The sequence below is a fragment of the Sciurus carolinensis genome, chromosome X, assembly GCF_902686445.1.
Source record: "Sciurus carolinensis chromosome X, mSciCar1.2, whole genome shotgun sequence".
NCBI lineage: Eukaryota > Metazoa > Chordata > Mammalia > Rodentia > Sciuridae > Sciurus > Sciurus carolinensis.
In genome coordinates, this window is record NC_062232.1 from 38,936,293 (window position 1) to 38,952,823 (window position 16,531).

The following is a 16,531-nucleotide window of genomic DNA, read 5'->3' on the forward strand; positions in this document are numbered from 1 at the left end:
AGTTTGGGAAAATGGCAAGGGCTGCTGACCAGGAGAGACTGAGGCCCAGAAACATATAAGTCAAGGATCACAAACTCAGACATGTAAATTAAATGAATGAAGCTGGCTGGTTTTGCTTCTACTGCTTCTTCTCCCACTCTACTTCTACTCTTCCTTCTCCCACTCTTCATTTTCTCCTTCCCCTCCTCTTCCTCTTCTTCTGCCATTCTCCCTTTTTAAAATTCCTTCCTCTTCCTCCTCTTTTTTTGTAATAATCGAGATTAAACCCAGGGGACACCCTACCACTAAGCTACATCATCCCTTGCCCTTTAATTTTTTATTTTGAGACAGAGTCTCACTGAGTTGTTGAGGCTGGCCTTAAATTTGTGATCTTCATGCCTTAGCCTCCCAAACCACTGGGATTATAGGTGTGCACCACTGCACCTAGCCTTTTGCTATTCTCTCTTATGCTACCTAAACAGTTCTCATTGGTAAAATGTTAAATAATTTTAAAGGATTTTTAGCCTTATTAAGGTATAATTTAAATGCCACAAAATTCATCCATTTTAAGTGTGCAATTCTGTGGGGTTTAATGTATTTGCAAAAGTGTACAACCATCACCATCATCCAATATTAGAACATTTCCATTGCCCCAAAAAGGAGCATGTTACTCATTTGGGGATGAATCCCAGTTCTCACCCCCAATCCTAGCAGCCACACATCTATTTCCTGTCTATAGATTTGCCTATTCTGGATATTTCATATAAATGGAATCATACAATAAGCGATCTTGTATGTATGACTTCTTTTACTGAGCATATAATTGTTTTTGCCAAGTTTTTTTATAAACATTATTTTTATAATTTTATTTTATTTTTGTTTAATGTGGTGCTAAGAATCAAACCCAGTGTCTCACACATACTAGACAAGTACTCTACCACTGAGCCACAACTAGAACCCCTTTGCTAAGTGTTTTTAACCTGTTTTGTATTTGTTTTACATTTTGGAACATATATGTATCAGTGCTTTGTCCCTTTTTAATTACTGAATAGTATTCTATAGTGTGACTGTACCATAGATTGTTGAACCATTCATCTGTTAAAAGACATCTCGGTTGTTTCCAGTTTAGAGCTATTATGAATAAAGCTGCTATAAACACTTGTGTGAACATCAGTTTCCATTTCTCTGTGGTAAATGCCTAGGAGTGCAGTTGCTGGGTTATTTGGCCATTGCATGTTTAATTTTTTAAAATATGACCAAATTATTTTCTAGAACAGTTGTACTATTTTATATTTCCACTAGCAATGTATGAGTGATACAGTTTCAACATATCTTCTCTAGAATATTTTCATTATATTTTATTTTAGCCATTCTAATAAATGTGTAGTGATAACTTATTGTGGTTTAAATTTGTATTTCCCTAATATGTAATGATGTTGAACACCTTTTTTGTGCTCATTCTCATGTTCCTTTTGGTTAAATATCTGTTCATTTTAATTGGGCCATTTGTTTTCCTTGCTATTGCATTTTATGTGTTAAATATTTCTAATATAAGCCCATTGTCAGATTTGTGTTTTGTAATAAGTATGACACATGTATAATATGTATGACTGTTGTGTTCCATTTTGTAGCTTGCTTTACAATTCAGTATTTTTAAACATTTTTTTAGATTTTTAAAATATATTTTTTAGTTGTAGATGGACACAGTATCTTTATTTATTTCTATGTGGTGCTGAGGATCGAATCCAGTGCCTCACAAGTGCAAGGAAAGTATTCTACCACTGAGCTACAGCCCCAGTTCCTTTAGATGTCAATAGACCTTTATTTTATTAATTTGTTTATATGTGGTTCTGAGAATCAAACCCAGTGCCTCACATATGCCACGCAAGCACTCCACCAATGAACCACAACCCCAGCCCTTGCATCTTTTTTTAAAGATAGGTTTTCACCATGTTGCCAAAGCTGGTCTCAATCTCATGGGCTCAAATGATCGTCTCACCTCAGCCTCCCAAGTAGCTGAGACCACAGGTGCACACCACCATGCAACCTTTTGCATCTTCTTCACAGGGTCATTTTTTTAGAGCGAAAGTTTTTAACTTTGATGAAGGAAAATTTTTCTTTGACAAATCTTGTTTTGGATATCAAGTGTAAGAATTATTAGCCCTAGATCTTGAAGATTTTCTCTTATTCTTTTTCTAAACATTTTGCTTTTACATTTTACCTTTAAGCCTATGATCCATCTTGAGTTAAATTTTGCATAACATGTGAGACTTAGGTGAATGTTCATTTTCTCTTTTTACCTATTATTCCAACACCATTTTTTGAAAAGGCTATCTTTCCTCTATTGAATTACTTTTATGCTTTTATAAATATGGGACATATTTGTGTGAGTATATTCATTTTAATAAGGCAAAAATGTATTAGGTTGTGATAAGCAGAATAATCAGCCCCCAAAGTTGTTCATGTTCTAACCCCTGGAACATATGAATGTGTTAGGTTACTTGGAAAAGGAGAATTAAAGTTACTGACCAGCTGGCTTCAAAATACAGACATTATCCCATATTATCTGGGCAGGCCTAATGTACTGGTCCTTAAAATTACAAGAAAGAAGCAATAGAGAAGGGTCAGAGAATGAGATGTGATGACATATCAGAGAGATGCAGTATTGCTGATTTTGAATGTGGAGAAAGATGACCAGGATCCAGGGAGTCTTCCAGAAACTGTACTAGTCAAGGAAATGGATTCTCCCTAGAACCTCCAGAAAGAAATGCAGCTATGCTGACATCTTATTTTAGCCCAGAGAGACCTGTGTCAGGCTTCTGACCCAATAACCTGTAAGATAATAAATTCGTGTTATTTTAATCCACTAAATTTGTGGTAATTTGATAGTGCAATGTTAGAAAATGAAGAAATAAATATTTTATATTTTATTTTGTGGTGCTGGGGTTCAAACCCAGGCCTTACCCACACTAGGCAAGTGTTCTCCCACTGAACTACACCCCAGCCCAGTTAAATAGATTGTTTTTTGGGTGACACTAGGGATTAAATCCATGCCCTCTCACATTCTGGGCAAGTACTCTACCACTAAGCTATATCCCCAGCCCTTTTTTATTTTGAGACAGTGTCTTCTTAAGTTGCCCAAGCAGGCCTTGGACTTTTGGTCCTCCTGGCTGAACCTCCTAAGTAGCTGGGATTACAAGCATTCACCACAATGCCCAGCTTAAATAGATATTTTTGAAAAGCTCCCTTTAGTGGGGCATGGTTGCACACACCTATAATCACAGTGACTTAGGAGGCTGAGTCAAGAGTATCACAAGTTCGAGGCCAGCCTCTGCTACACAGCAAGATCCTGCCTCAGAACAAAAATTAAAAAGGGCTGGTGGTATACCTCAGTGGTAGAGTGCACCTGAGTTCAATCTCTAGTACTGAAAGAAAAAGGAAAAGAAAGAAAAGCTCCTTGTTCCCACATTTTTATTGGCACATTATAGTTTTACATAGTGGTGGGATTTGTGCTTACATATTCATGCATGCACATAATATAACAATATATTTTGGCCAGAATCAATCCCAAGGACTTACCTCATTTTTCTTTTCCTCCCACCTCCTGGTAAGAAAAGCTCCTTTTAATAATAGTTAGGATTTTAAAAGTTTGGACATGACATTTATCTGGAAAGTTTACATATGTAGTACATCCCTTATAATATCAGATGAATGAAATACTACTATAAGTAGATTTATGCATTCAGTAGGAAATAGAAAATATATTACTTTTATTTCTGTTTAAATTTCTATATTGATTGTGACTTTTAAAAAAATTGTTACCAGGGATTGAACCCAGGGACACTTAACAACTGAGCCACATTCCCAGCCTTTTTAAAAAATATTTTAAGACAGGGCCTCACTAAATTGCCGAGGTTGGCTTTGAACTTGCAGTACTCCTGCATCAGCCTCCTGAGCCACTGGGATTGCAGGTGTGCACCACTGTACCCAGCTCATTGTGACTTTAAATTGTACATCACTAGCCCAGCATGGTGACACGCATCTATAATCCCAGCTACTCAGGAGGCTGAGACAGGAGGATCACAAGTTCGAAGCCAGCCTCGACAACTTAGTGAGGCCTATATCAAAATAACAATTTTTAAAAAGGGTTGGGGATGTAGCTCAGTGGTAGAGCACCCCAGGCTCAATACCCAGTACCACAAAAAATAAAAATTATGCATTACTTTCGAGAAGAATTATTTTATTGTTGTAATAGCATTATTCACGTACCACACAATTCACTGACTTAAAAATATATAATTCAGTAATTTTTAACATATTCACAGAAATGTGCAACCTGGCTTCTGATGAGAAGTCAGCTGTTAATCTTATTGGGGTTCTTTTTGAAGTGGAAAATAGTTGGTTTTCTCCTTTATTGCTTTCCAAAATTTTTTCCTTGTGTTTGACTTTCAGCAAATTTTATTGTGATGTATGTGTTTGTAAATCTCTGTTATTCTACTTGTAGTTTGTTCAGTGGCCTGTATATGTAAATTAATATTTTTCATTGAGAAGTTTTTAAATGTAGTTTTTCAGCTTTTTTTCTCCTCTCCTCCTGGTACTTACATTATATATACTGTGTGTTTAATGGTGTCCCACATTTCTCTTTGACTCTATTCATTTTTCTCCACCCCTTTTTCTCTTTATTCTTGAGTTTGCACAATCTCTATTGATAAACTATTTCAAGTTCACTAATTCTTCTCTCAGTTTAAGACTACTCTTGAGGCCCTTTAGTAGTTTTTCACTGATCATAGTTCTCAAAACTAGCATTTCTGTTGGATTCTTTTTTATAATTCTCAATATTCTTGGTTTGACCAAAGCATTACCATTGTGCTTCCTTACTTAAATAAGTAAATGGGGGAGGGTGCTTTTCTGCAGTAATGAGAATTGAACCTAGGATCTTGCTAGGCAAACTGAGCTGCATCCCCAGCCCATTTTAATTTGTTCCAAACTGACCTCAAATTTTTGATCCTCCTGCCTCAGACTCCTGAGTAACTGGAATTACAAGCATGTACTGCCGTGCTTAGCTTCCTTTACTTCTTTAATCGTGGTTTTCTTTAGTTCTTTGAGTACATTTACATGACTAATTTGAACTCTGAAGTCTGTTGGAATTTATTTCCAACATATGGTTGCTCTCACAGGCAGTTTCTGTTGCTTTTTTTTTTTCCTAGTGTTTGGGTCATCTCTTCTGCTTCTTAGAATGTTTCATCTTTTTTTGTTGTTGTTGTTGGAAACTGAATGTTTTAGATAATGTAGTAACTCTTGGCACTGACCCACACACACATGGCTCTTTATTGTTATTTGCTTGTTTCCTTCTGTAGTGACTGGCTAAATTCTTGTATTGAAATCTATTTATTCAACTCACACCCCTTCCCTGCAGTGTGAAGCCTGTGATGTTACTCCTCAGGAGCATAACCTCAGATATTCCCACAGTCACCAGGGATGACAGTGGTTTCAGTAGGACTCCCTTTAGTTGTCTTTTTCTCTGACCACACCCAGCTTTTAATTTCCACTAATTGCTCCTGATTGTTCTATTGTTTTTAATAATGTCCTGGGATTATTAATTGACACATAAATTTATGCAATCAAAATAGGCTTCCTTTAAAGGGATAGTTGCCAAGATCCGTGTTTGAGATTTCTTCTGAGGCATAGTTCAGTGTTAAGAATACTTGTCAAGCATGTGTAAAGCTCAGAGCTTCAATCCCAGCACCACAAAGAGAGGGATATTTCTTCTGATCCCAAGTGGCTTTTCCCTGCTATCTCTGCCTGGTTATCTGAGGTGTAGTAGTCATCCTCAGCTTGAGCCTTTCTATACTCAGCTGCCCATGAAGTCAGTTCCATTCGTGATAGAATTGTAGCCCTCTGTTGTATGACCTGCCTCTCCCTAGGAAATATCTCTGAGCTCAGATAACATGGGATGGGGACAATGTTGTGCTCCCTCTGAGTGGCATGGTAGCCTCAGGTCTTCTAGGTTTGCCTTACCTAGTGCAGAACTCCAGCCCCACAAGCTAGGGCCAGAGTGATCAAGGTCTCAGCATTCTTGGTGGCACCATACCAAAAGCAGCCTCCATCCCATGAGTGGAAACTATGAGAAAGAAAGAGCCCCTGCCTCTCAGCCACACTCACCTGGAACTTAGGTTCAGCAGCAGCTAGCTAAAATCAGAATGAGAAATGGTGAAATCCTGCTTCTCCCAGCAAGAAAGCTAAGGGAGAGTGAGCCCTGTAAGCTGCACCAATCTCACAAGATCTGTGCTGGAAGGAAAGAGAGAGGTTGTGGGTCTAGGTTCATTTACCACAGATTCCCATTTTATTTACAGTTTTTAGTAGATTTTTTGAATAAATGCTTCTACATTTGCTGTATTCCTTTAGGATCACTTCCAGAGACTAATTGGTTATTGTTTTTTTTTTAATTGAAAGAATTTTCACCAGTTTCATTGAGGCGTGAGTCTACAGAGCTCCTTATTTTATACTTGTCATGCCAGAAGTAGAACTCTAAGCCTTTTAACATACCATCTTGTTGCTCTATTCATAATTGCTCACAGTGGTCATGTACTGGGATTGCTATCTCCTCAGTAGATTATATGAGTGGCTCCAAGTTACTAGCTGACCATTATTCCCTGTAGAATAATGATAGCCCCTAGTTAGCATTTTGTAGCATGTAAAAGAATATTAGTCAATGACTGTCACTGTCTTTTTTAGTTTATATTTTCAACACTTTGTGACTTGAAGTGTTTATATTTTCTTTTTTCTTATAGTCTAGTACCAGTGTTTTTCTGGAAGGGCAAGACCTCCTGTTTAAACCTGTTACTAGCCACATTCAGGGAAGGACACTTGAACTGCTACAAGTTTTAGTTCAAAATATTCATTCTTCACAATATAGGAACTTTGTATAACATTCCATGTGTAGTTATAATTTTAGATTAGACTACTTGTTTGGGAGATAAGGACAGGGAAAATGAGAAACAAGGAGAAAGTAGAGGCAGAAAAGCAGAATGGTCACACTTATTCATTCTTCAGCCATTCATGTCTCATGCCTTTCAGCCTCAACCCTTGACAGCTCTGCCTTCATGTTTGCTTTTTCCTTTTCTGCTCTTCCCTTGTTGGGATCTCTTCCTAGAGACACCTTAGCTGCCTCTCTTTGGTTTGGTGGACAATGGACACATCTGAGGCTCTATCCAGCACTGTACTACCATCCTCTGTGACTTGGGCTTCCTCCTAAGGCTAATGTGTGGCCTCACCCATTTGTCTACACACTTTGTATTATAGGATTTTGTAGTATTCTTTCCCATTACTCTAGGCCATTTGAGAATATTCCTAACAGAAATCATTTGCTTGGTGTGATTTTCCTGCTGCTACTTCTATAATCTGTGGGATAGTGTTGACTAACCTCTGGAATGAGTATGTGTTGACTACTTCATTCAGTGTTGTTCTCTTTCCCAGGATGCTTCAGGATGAAGCGCCATAAGACTCTCAGCAGCAGTGACAGTTCAGATGAGTGTGAGTAGAACTGGCTGCCAACTGGTAACCACAATATCTATGCCCCTTGAAGATTTCTTCTTTGACTTGAGAATAAGCCATTTCATGCTCCTTTCCATAGTTAAAAAAATGTTTCTGGGAGGGAAGGTTCAGAGTCCATTTTTCTTACTCATTTAAATTTCATTAGAGATAGATAAATTAGGTTGAAGAGTTGGTTTTGTGTGGTATATAACATTTTTTTTTTACTTTTCTTTTACCTAAAAAGCAAAAACCAAATCTAATAATGCTTTAATGGAGCTTCTTTAGAAAAGAAAAAAAGTACAAGAGCATAAATTGTAGGCCCCGATTCTAATTGTAGCTAGGGTATTAAATGTTTTATTGTGGGTCATTGTTTGTAAAGGCCCTAGTAACAGTCTTTGGGGAAGTCCTTAAGGATACACAGAGTACTTGCTCCATATTTTTAGTTTTTTCAGATACATTTTTTTCTAGGCAATTCGAAAATACGATGAGGTGTGATTACACCAAATTGAATCTTCCCAGCCTTCACATTATTGAAAGTTTTTGCACTCCGGAAGGTCACCTATAAATGTCATTAAACTCCATTGTGAGACTCTCTTGGGTGCAGTTATTTTCTGCAGTAGTATGAGATCTCTGTGGTCTTCTCTATCATATCTTTCATAATTCTCTTGGATGACATTTAGTTTTATGCCATTTAGTTACATTAGTGGGTAATTTATCTTAGGATTTTTTTCTAATTATCTTTTTCAGGTCCTTCTACTTCCTTTACTTCTGGCCCAATGTATAGGAGCAAGTCAAAAAATCCAAAAGAACACAAGAAACCTGCTGAGGTGAGATAAGATATTTCATTTTTATACTTAAAAAAAAAAAAACAACAACCAGACAGCTACATCCTGTCTCTATACCTACAATATCCAGAATCTGAAGATGTGTAAAGTAAAGCATATGCCAACGGATAAAGCTGTTTTCCAATGAGTTTAATTTCCAAGAAAGATTCCATTTTCTTTCCTAAGAGAAAAATAATCTTTACACTGCTTTCATTTTGGTAATGACAAATGCCTGTCTTTAGAATATTCCTCTCCTAACCAGAAAGTCACAGAGACCCAGAGTTGAGGAACTGGGAAGGATCTCCCAACCTATGATTGAAAAGAGCTAGATTAGCAAGTGAGAGTTGGTATAGGAAAGAATAGGTTAGGAGGTTGTGGGTAGAGAAGGGAAGAACCAAGAGGTCTGGATTCCAAGCTGTGACCTTTGGAGCACTGCCAGACCAGAAAAAAAAATGGGTCACTCCTTGTAAGGCTGATCCTCTTCAGCCCCAAGGACAGCAGAGTGCCAGAATTACACTTGGACTTGGTAATGGTCTAGTGGATCATACAGACTTTCCTCTGTGATGCTGAAAATATGAGAAACTGACCCCGTGTATCTTCATTTCTGTGAGTGAACTTCTTGGCTATAAAGGAAAAGAGAATGTGTTAGTTATTCTGTTGTTGCATTATACATGATCACAAAATTAGTAGCTTAAGAAGCAGCACATATTTATTATCTCACTTACTACAGGTCAGGAATCTAGGCACAGTATTACTACATTCTGTGTTCAGGATTTTTCAAGGCTGCAATCCCTGTGCTGACTGGGCTGTGTTCTCATCTGGAGACTGAATTAAGGAAGAATTCACTTTCAAGCTCATTCAGATTATTGGCAGAATTCCTCCTCAGAGATAGATGATTTAGATCTTTATTTTCCTGCTGGCTTTTGATGAAACACCACTCAGTTCCTAAAGGCCACTTATAGTTTCTTGCCATGTGGCCTTCTCTATAGGAAGTCTTACAGTAAGACAGTTTACTTTTTCAGAGCCAGCAAGAGAGAGTTTCCCTCAAGTCTGCTAAGGTGGAGTCTTATATAACATAATATAATTATAAGTGACATCTATCACATTTGCCTTATTTTATTGATTAGAAGCAAGTCACAGGTTCCACCCACAGTCATGGAAAAGTAGTATCTGGCTGAAGAGTACTTTTCCAGTGTATTCACCAGAAAGTATTTTGCCTTTCTCAAAGGTTGCTTTTCATTTCCTTATTTTGCTAGAGATCTGTCTAGGCACAATAGAATATTAGTGCATTTTGATGTGTTTGCGTTGTACAGAAAAATCTCAGGAAATATAATGCACATAAACAGGAAGTGGAAGAAACTTCCCATCTATCCAGAGGAGACTTTGACTATGGAGCAGTGATTTAAAACTTTGTTACCTTTTCCCTGTAGGACATAAAACAGTTCAAGGACTTCGGATCTTGAGTCCTATGGCCTCCAGATCAGTGGGAATAACAGTCTTTTCCTGGAAACATTAGGGAATCTGAGCTGTTGGAAGCAATTTTTTCATTTGCATTTCACATTGTGTTATAAAAGGGAGAACCTGGTGATACAAAACTAACCTTGGCATTAGAAGAACTTGATTCCATGTTCTGTTTTGCTGGATTATTTCATCCCTCTGAAATTATTTGTGTTGTCAACATTACGGGGTATTATCAAACCTACCTCCCGTAGCTACCATTTATTGATGTTTTTTGTACCAAGAGCTTTACAGTAGATGACCTAATAACAATTAGATTAGATTATCTACTATTATTAGATTATACCCAAACTTGAGAAATTAACAGACTCTTCTTGGGTGTTTGTTCAAAATACTGATTCCAGACCAGTTCCACCCTGTGGCACTAGTGAATTCGTATTTACAAGGAAGGTACCTGGGATCTACTATTTAAAATTGATTCAGGTGATTTTCATGATGAGGTACATTGGGGAAATCATATACTTTTGTTTCATTCCCTTAATTGTATTATAAAGTAGGTATTCTGTTTGCAGGTAATGAATCTGAGGCTCAGAGAAGTTACTTGTCCTGGATCATCTGAATAAGAGCAGAGCTGGGCATGGTGGTGCACACCTGTAATCCCAGATACTCTAGAGTCTGAGGCGGGATAATAACAAGTTAAAGGCTAACCTTGGCAATTTAGCAAGACCCTGTCTCAAAATAAAAAATAAAAAGAATCGGACTGGGAATGTAGCTCAGTGGTAGTGCTTGCCTAGCATGCCTAAAGTCCTTGGTTCAATCCCCAGTACCACAAAAAAAAGAAGAAAGGAAGGAAGGAAAAGAAAAATAAAATAAAATGATCGGGGCATATAGCTCAGTGGTAAAGCACCCCTGGGTTCAATGTCCAGTACCACAGAAAAAAAAAAAAAAAGAAAGAAGAAATGAAAGCGGAAATTTAAGTTTTGATTTACCCTGCATCCTGTCCTATTAGCCAGTATGCATTGGATACATTATGCAAGATACAACAATTGTTGAAACTTTGTCAGTTAAGAAATATGAGACAGCAACAATATTATCTCATAAATAGCTATAATAAAATTTTTCATAATTAAGTGGGAGTAGAATTTGAAAATAAAACAGTTGCCTAGAATTGAACAATGTCTGGGAACCCAGACAGGAAGGAGAATGTGGAAGGAATCTGGGTAGAAAAAGAGAAGGGGAAGTAAATGGGAAGTGGCAGAGGTGATAAGCACTTGTTGCCACCTTTATTTTTATTTTTTTCAGTACTGGGGATTAAACCCTAGGGGTGCTCTACCACTGAGCTACATCCCCAGCCCTTTTTTATTTTTTATTTTGAGACAGGATCTTGCTAAGTTGCCTATGCTGGCCTCGAACTTGAAATCCTCCTGCCTCAGACTCCCGAGTCGCCGGGATTACAGGCGTGCGCCACCGCGCCCGACGACAAGCATACACTGCCTACAGGTGAGGCTGAGGGCAGCCATTGAGGAGTAGTTGGAACTACTGTGAATTCTTTCTCCTGTTTGGGTCTTAAAACAAAAACAGTATCACCTTTTGTTGCTTTTGTCAGAGTATCCGTTTATGTGACATTTCTTTTCAGTTTTTCTTCTTTTTGGGGAGGATGGTTAGTACTAGAGATTCAACCCAGGGGCTTATGCAAGCTTGGCAAGTGCTCTACCACTGAGCTACATCCCCAACCCTTTTTATTTTTTATTTTAAAACAGGTCTCCCTAAATTCCTCATGCTACCTTCGAATTTGAAATTCCCCTGCCTCAACCCTCCCATGTGACTAGGATTATATAATGTACCCCCATGCCCATCTGTGCCACATTTCTAATAGCAAAGTTTATCACTTTTCTGTCTATATCTGACCTTCAAGCTTCTACTTACTGTCCCCATTTGTTTCAAACAATTGTTTTAAGGCTCACTTAAGAAATGGAAATAACTTCTTTCATGTGCAAACAGAGCCAATATAAAACTAGATTGCATTTATTTTGTTATGGCCTGGATGAGTTCTTCAAGGGCTACCTTAGTCTAGCCTTCCAACTACAAACCATGCGAATCCTAATAAAAGAAAACATATCAGACTTTAAAAAACCAAACATAGTGCACTTTTATGGTATTATCATTCCTCTTTTATATCAATTTCCACTTTTCTGGAATACTTAGGGTCATTAAGAATTAGTAACTTATTCATTTTTACTCATTATTTTTGAAAATCATCCTTTTATCATCTAAACACTAGTGGTCATGTAGATTTAGCCATATAATAATCTAATAATCTTCCTATTTGGGTATAATTTTAAATTTACAGAAAAGTTGCAGAGATAGAATTGAGAGTTCCTGTATAGCCCACATTCGATTTCCTTTCCCCTGAATGTTAACTAACTTCTTCCATTGCTGCAGTACATTTGTCAAAACTAAAAAAGTCAGTTTGTCGAAATGAACCCAACTTCTTTGTATAATCATGAAGCACTAATTTTAAAAAAATCACCCACAAAAAAACTAAAAAAGCCAATATGATACATGAATATTAACTAAACTCTAAACTTTTGGGGATTTTTATCAGTTTTTTCCATTCATATTCCAGTATCCAGTCCAGGTTACAACATTACATTAGTTATCATGTCTTCTCAGTCTTATCTGGACTGTGAGTTTGAGTTTTTCCTTGTTTTACATTACCTGGACAGTCTTGAACAGTACTCTTGAGTATCCTGTAGAATTTTCCCCAGTCTGGTTTTGTCTAATGTTTGTTTTATGATAAGACTATAATTAAGGTTTGGGAGAAGAATACAATAGAGATCAAGTGTCCTTCTCATTGTATTATATCAAGGGCTTCTCATTTATGGTAATATTTATGAGATTTCTCTATTGTAAAGTTCCTGTTTTTCCCTTTCCCTATTCTGTTCTTTGAAAGCAAGTCACTAAATGTGACCTGCATAGACCCAGCAATGATGTTGGGCAAGAATTAAGCTTTACTTCCTGAAGGGAAGAGTTAGTTAGCATCTATTATTTGATAATATTCTATAAAGAAGATTTATGTCTTTTCCCTGTTTTAAAAAGTTATTTAATTTTTTTATTTATATCAATATGGACTCACATATATTTACTTTATACTTCAGGGTGTAACCCAATACTACATACTTTATTGTGTTGCTAAAATTGTTCTATAATCAGTGAAACCATTGCTATAATTTTTCTCTTTTCCATTCCATTAATTTTCATTCTTTTTTAAAACAACATTTATTTAAGCCAGTCCCCAAAAGTCAAAGTTCAAATGTTTTCTCTGATATGTTGAAAGCTAATCCAAAATAAGGTGGAGGAGTGCATAAAAAAAGAATAGAAGAAAGATCAGTGGAATATACAAAGGGGAATGAAGGGAAGGGAGGAGGGATGAGTAGGGAAAGAGAGTGGAATGAATCTGACCTAACTTTCCTATGCATATATATGAATATACCACAATGAATCTCACCACATCCACAAGACATCCACAATTAGTATCCACAAGACACTAATTTAAAAAAAAATATAAGTAAATAGCAGAAAGATCAGTAGAGGGAAGGGACTGCGGGAAGGAGGAAAGGAGGGAAAGGGGAAGTACTGGGGACTGAATTAGAGCAAATTACATTCCATGGTTTTATAATTATATTTAATTTATAATTATATTTAATTATAATTATATCAAAATGAATCCTAAAAAGAGCCAATGAGTTTTTTTTAGAAAAATTATTATTTGACTTTTCCAAACTTTTTGTTTTAGTTTTTTTGTTTGTTTGTTTTTATAATGGTACCGGGGATTGAACTCAGGGCCTTGCACTTGCTAGGTAAGTGCACTATCACTGAGCTACATCTCCAGCCATGATTTCTGTTCTTATTTTTGTTATTTTCTTCTCATGATGTAGGTTTATTTTGTTCTTTTTCTAGATTCTTGAGGTGGGTGCTTAGGTTTTGCTTTGAGTTTTGTTTTGGGGGGAGTGTTTTTGTGGTTTGTTTTTTGCTGTTGTTGTTTTAATACTGCAAATTGAACCCAGGGACATTTTACCACTGAGCTACATCCCAGCCCTTTTTATTTTTTATTTCAAAACAGAGTCTTGCTGAGACTGGCCTCTCCTGCCTCAGACTTCCAAGTAGCTGGGATTACAGGTGTGCACCACCTTGCCCTGCTTATATTACTAATTTGAAATTTTTCTGCTTCTCTGATTTGAGAATTTTAGTCCTATCAGATATCCCTTAAACACCATTTTAGTTGCATTCCACTAATTTTGATGTTTATTTTCATTTTCAGTTTTTTTTCTTTTTTTCTTTTTTTTGTGGTGCTGGGGCTCAAACCCAGGGCCTTGTGCTTGCAAGGCAAGCATTCTACTGACTGAGCTATCTCCCCAGCCCTCATTTTCATTTTTGAGTGTATATTTTTATTTCCTTCAAAACTTCTTTGACCCATGGATTATTTAGAAATAAGTTGTTTCATTCCCAAGTGTTTGGAGACTTTCCTGCTATCTTTCTGTTATTGATTTCTAATTTTAGTTTATTATTGTCAAAGAATAGACTCTAGGATATCACTTCTTTTACATTTGTCAAGTTTTGTTTTATAGAACAAAATATTGTTTATCTTGGTGAATGTTCTATGCACACCCAGAAGGAAAGTATATTCTGCTGTTCCTGGGTCCTGTTGATTGATTATGTTCTTCTATATCCTTACTGATTTTCTACCTAGTTGTTTTACTAATTATTCGGAGAGCACTATAGAAGTCTCAACTTTGTGGATTTATCTATTTCTCCTCAGTTCTATCAGTTTTGCTTTATGTAATTTGAAGGTCTATTCTTAGATACATACATAAATTGACCCTTTTATAATATAATGTCCTTCTTTGTCTTTAGTAATTCTGTTTGCTCCGAAGTCTACACTATTTAATACTAATATGGTTTCTGGATTTCTTCTGATTCATGTTTGTATGGTATATTTTTCCATTCTTCTACTTTTGATCTATATAATGATGATATTTGAAGTGAGTTTCTCATAGAGTTGGATTGTTTTTTAAATTAACTCTCTTTATCTCTGCCTTCTAATTGTTGTGTTTAAACCATATATATTTAATATAACTTTCAGTATAATTTGGCTTAAATATGTCATTTTACTGTTTGTTCTCTGTTTGCTCTCTGTTGATTGTTATTGCCCCTCTGTTTTATTTTCTCTCTTCCTATGGGTGATTTGAATAATTTTTTGAATCCCATGTTGATTTATCTATAGCAATTTTGAGTGTATATCTCTGTATAAATGTTAGTGATTGCTTTCAGTGTAATCGTTTAGATATAACATCAGTTTATTGTTTTCTACATTTTACCATTTTGAGTGAAGTATAGAAATCTTACCATTTATGTTTATTTATCTGCCCCCCACCTTTGTAATATGAAATTGTCTTAAGTTTTTTGTTTTCTCATATTGAGAACCCACATTAGACAAAGTTATGTTTTTTTAAGTCATCAAACTTTAGAAAACTCAAGAGGGTAGTCTGTTGTATTCACCTGTATCTGTACTCTTTCTTTATTCCTGATGTTTCAGTTTTCCTTTTTTGTTCATATCCTTTCTGTTTAAAGAACTTTGATCATTCATTTAGGGTAGGTCTACTAGTGTTAAATTCTCTGTTTTCCTTCATCAGGATGTCCTGATTTTATCTTCTTTCTTGAATATTTTTGCTTGTTAAAGAATCATGGTTTGACAGTACTTTTCTTTCAACCCTTGAAAAATATTCTGCTCCTTCTATCTGGCCTCCATGGTTTCAGATGGAAAATTTGATCTTGTTCAAATAGTTGTTTCACTCTAGGCAGTTAGTCATTTATTTTTCTGTTGCTTTTAAGAGTTTTGTCTTTTGTTTTCAAAACTTAGATTATGATGTCTCTGAGCACAGACTTCTTTTCATGTATACTGTTTGAAGTTTGGGCAGCTTCTTTTTTTTTTCTTTTTTTTTTTTTTTTTTTTTTTTGCTGTGCTGGGGATTGAACCCAGGACCATGTGCTTGCAAGGTAAGCACTCTACCAACTGAGCTATATCCCCAGCCCCTGGGCAGCTTCTTGAATCTATAGATTTATATCTTCTGCAAGTTTGAGAAACTTTTAGTCATTATTTCTTTGAGTATTTTTCAACTCCACCTTATTTCTCCTTTCCTTTTGGGAATTAAGTTGCATGAATGTCAGATCTTTTTTTATTTTCCCATAGGTCCTTCAGACTCCTTTCATTTTTCCACTGTATATTCTTTCTGTTGATCAGATTGAGTAATTTCTCTTGTTCACTGGTTCTTTGGTTATTTCCATTCTCTGATTGAGCCTATCCCAAGAGTTTGTTTCAGTTATTGTATTATTCCATTCTGAAATTTTCATTTATTCTTTATATCCTCTATTTCTTTGCTGAATGTTTATGTTTTTGTTTCAGAAATATAATTTCTCACTAAAACATTGTTGTCATAGATGCTTTAAAAATCCTTGTCACATAATTCTAACATCTGTTTTATCTTGATGTTTGTACCTATTGATTGTGTTTTCTCATTCCTAGTTATTAGTTTGATGAGTGATATTCTGTTGTACCCTGAACTTTTTTGGTATTATGTTGTGAAACAATGAGTCCTTTATTTAAATCTTCTGTTTTAGAAAGCCTCTACTGTAACCAGGCCAGTGGGGAAGAAGAGGTGTTGACTGTTAGTACCTGT

General features: G+C 36.1%; 1 protein-coding gene across 7 annotated transcripts in view; it reads left to right on the top strand.

Annotated features, from left to right (window-relative positions):
- The window catches only part of Jade3 (jade family PHD finger 3), a 138,059-nt gene that overhangs the window by 63,342 nt on the left and 58,186 nt on the right, over positions 1 to 16,531 (top strand). For 6 of the 7 annotated variants that reach the window (XM_047535989.1, XM_047535983.1, XM_047535988.1 and 3 more), the window contains 3 exons: positions 7,456 to 7,512; positions 8,260 to 8,339; positions 11,175 to 11,294. In XM_047535989.1, coding sequence (XP_047391945.1) covers positions 7,467 to 7,512; positions 8,260 to 8,339; positions 11,175 to 11,294 — 246 coding nt within the window. In that variant the 5' untranslated portion in view covers positions 7,456 to 7,466. The remainder of the gene's footprint in view (positions 1 to 7,455; positions 7,513 to 8,259; positions 8,340 to 11,174; positions 11,295 to 16,531) is intronic. The other variant, XM_047535990.1, reaches the window with a different exon arrangement.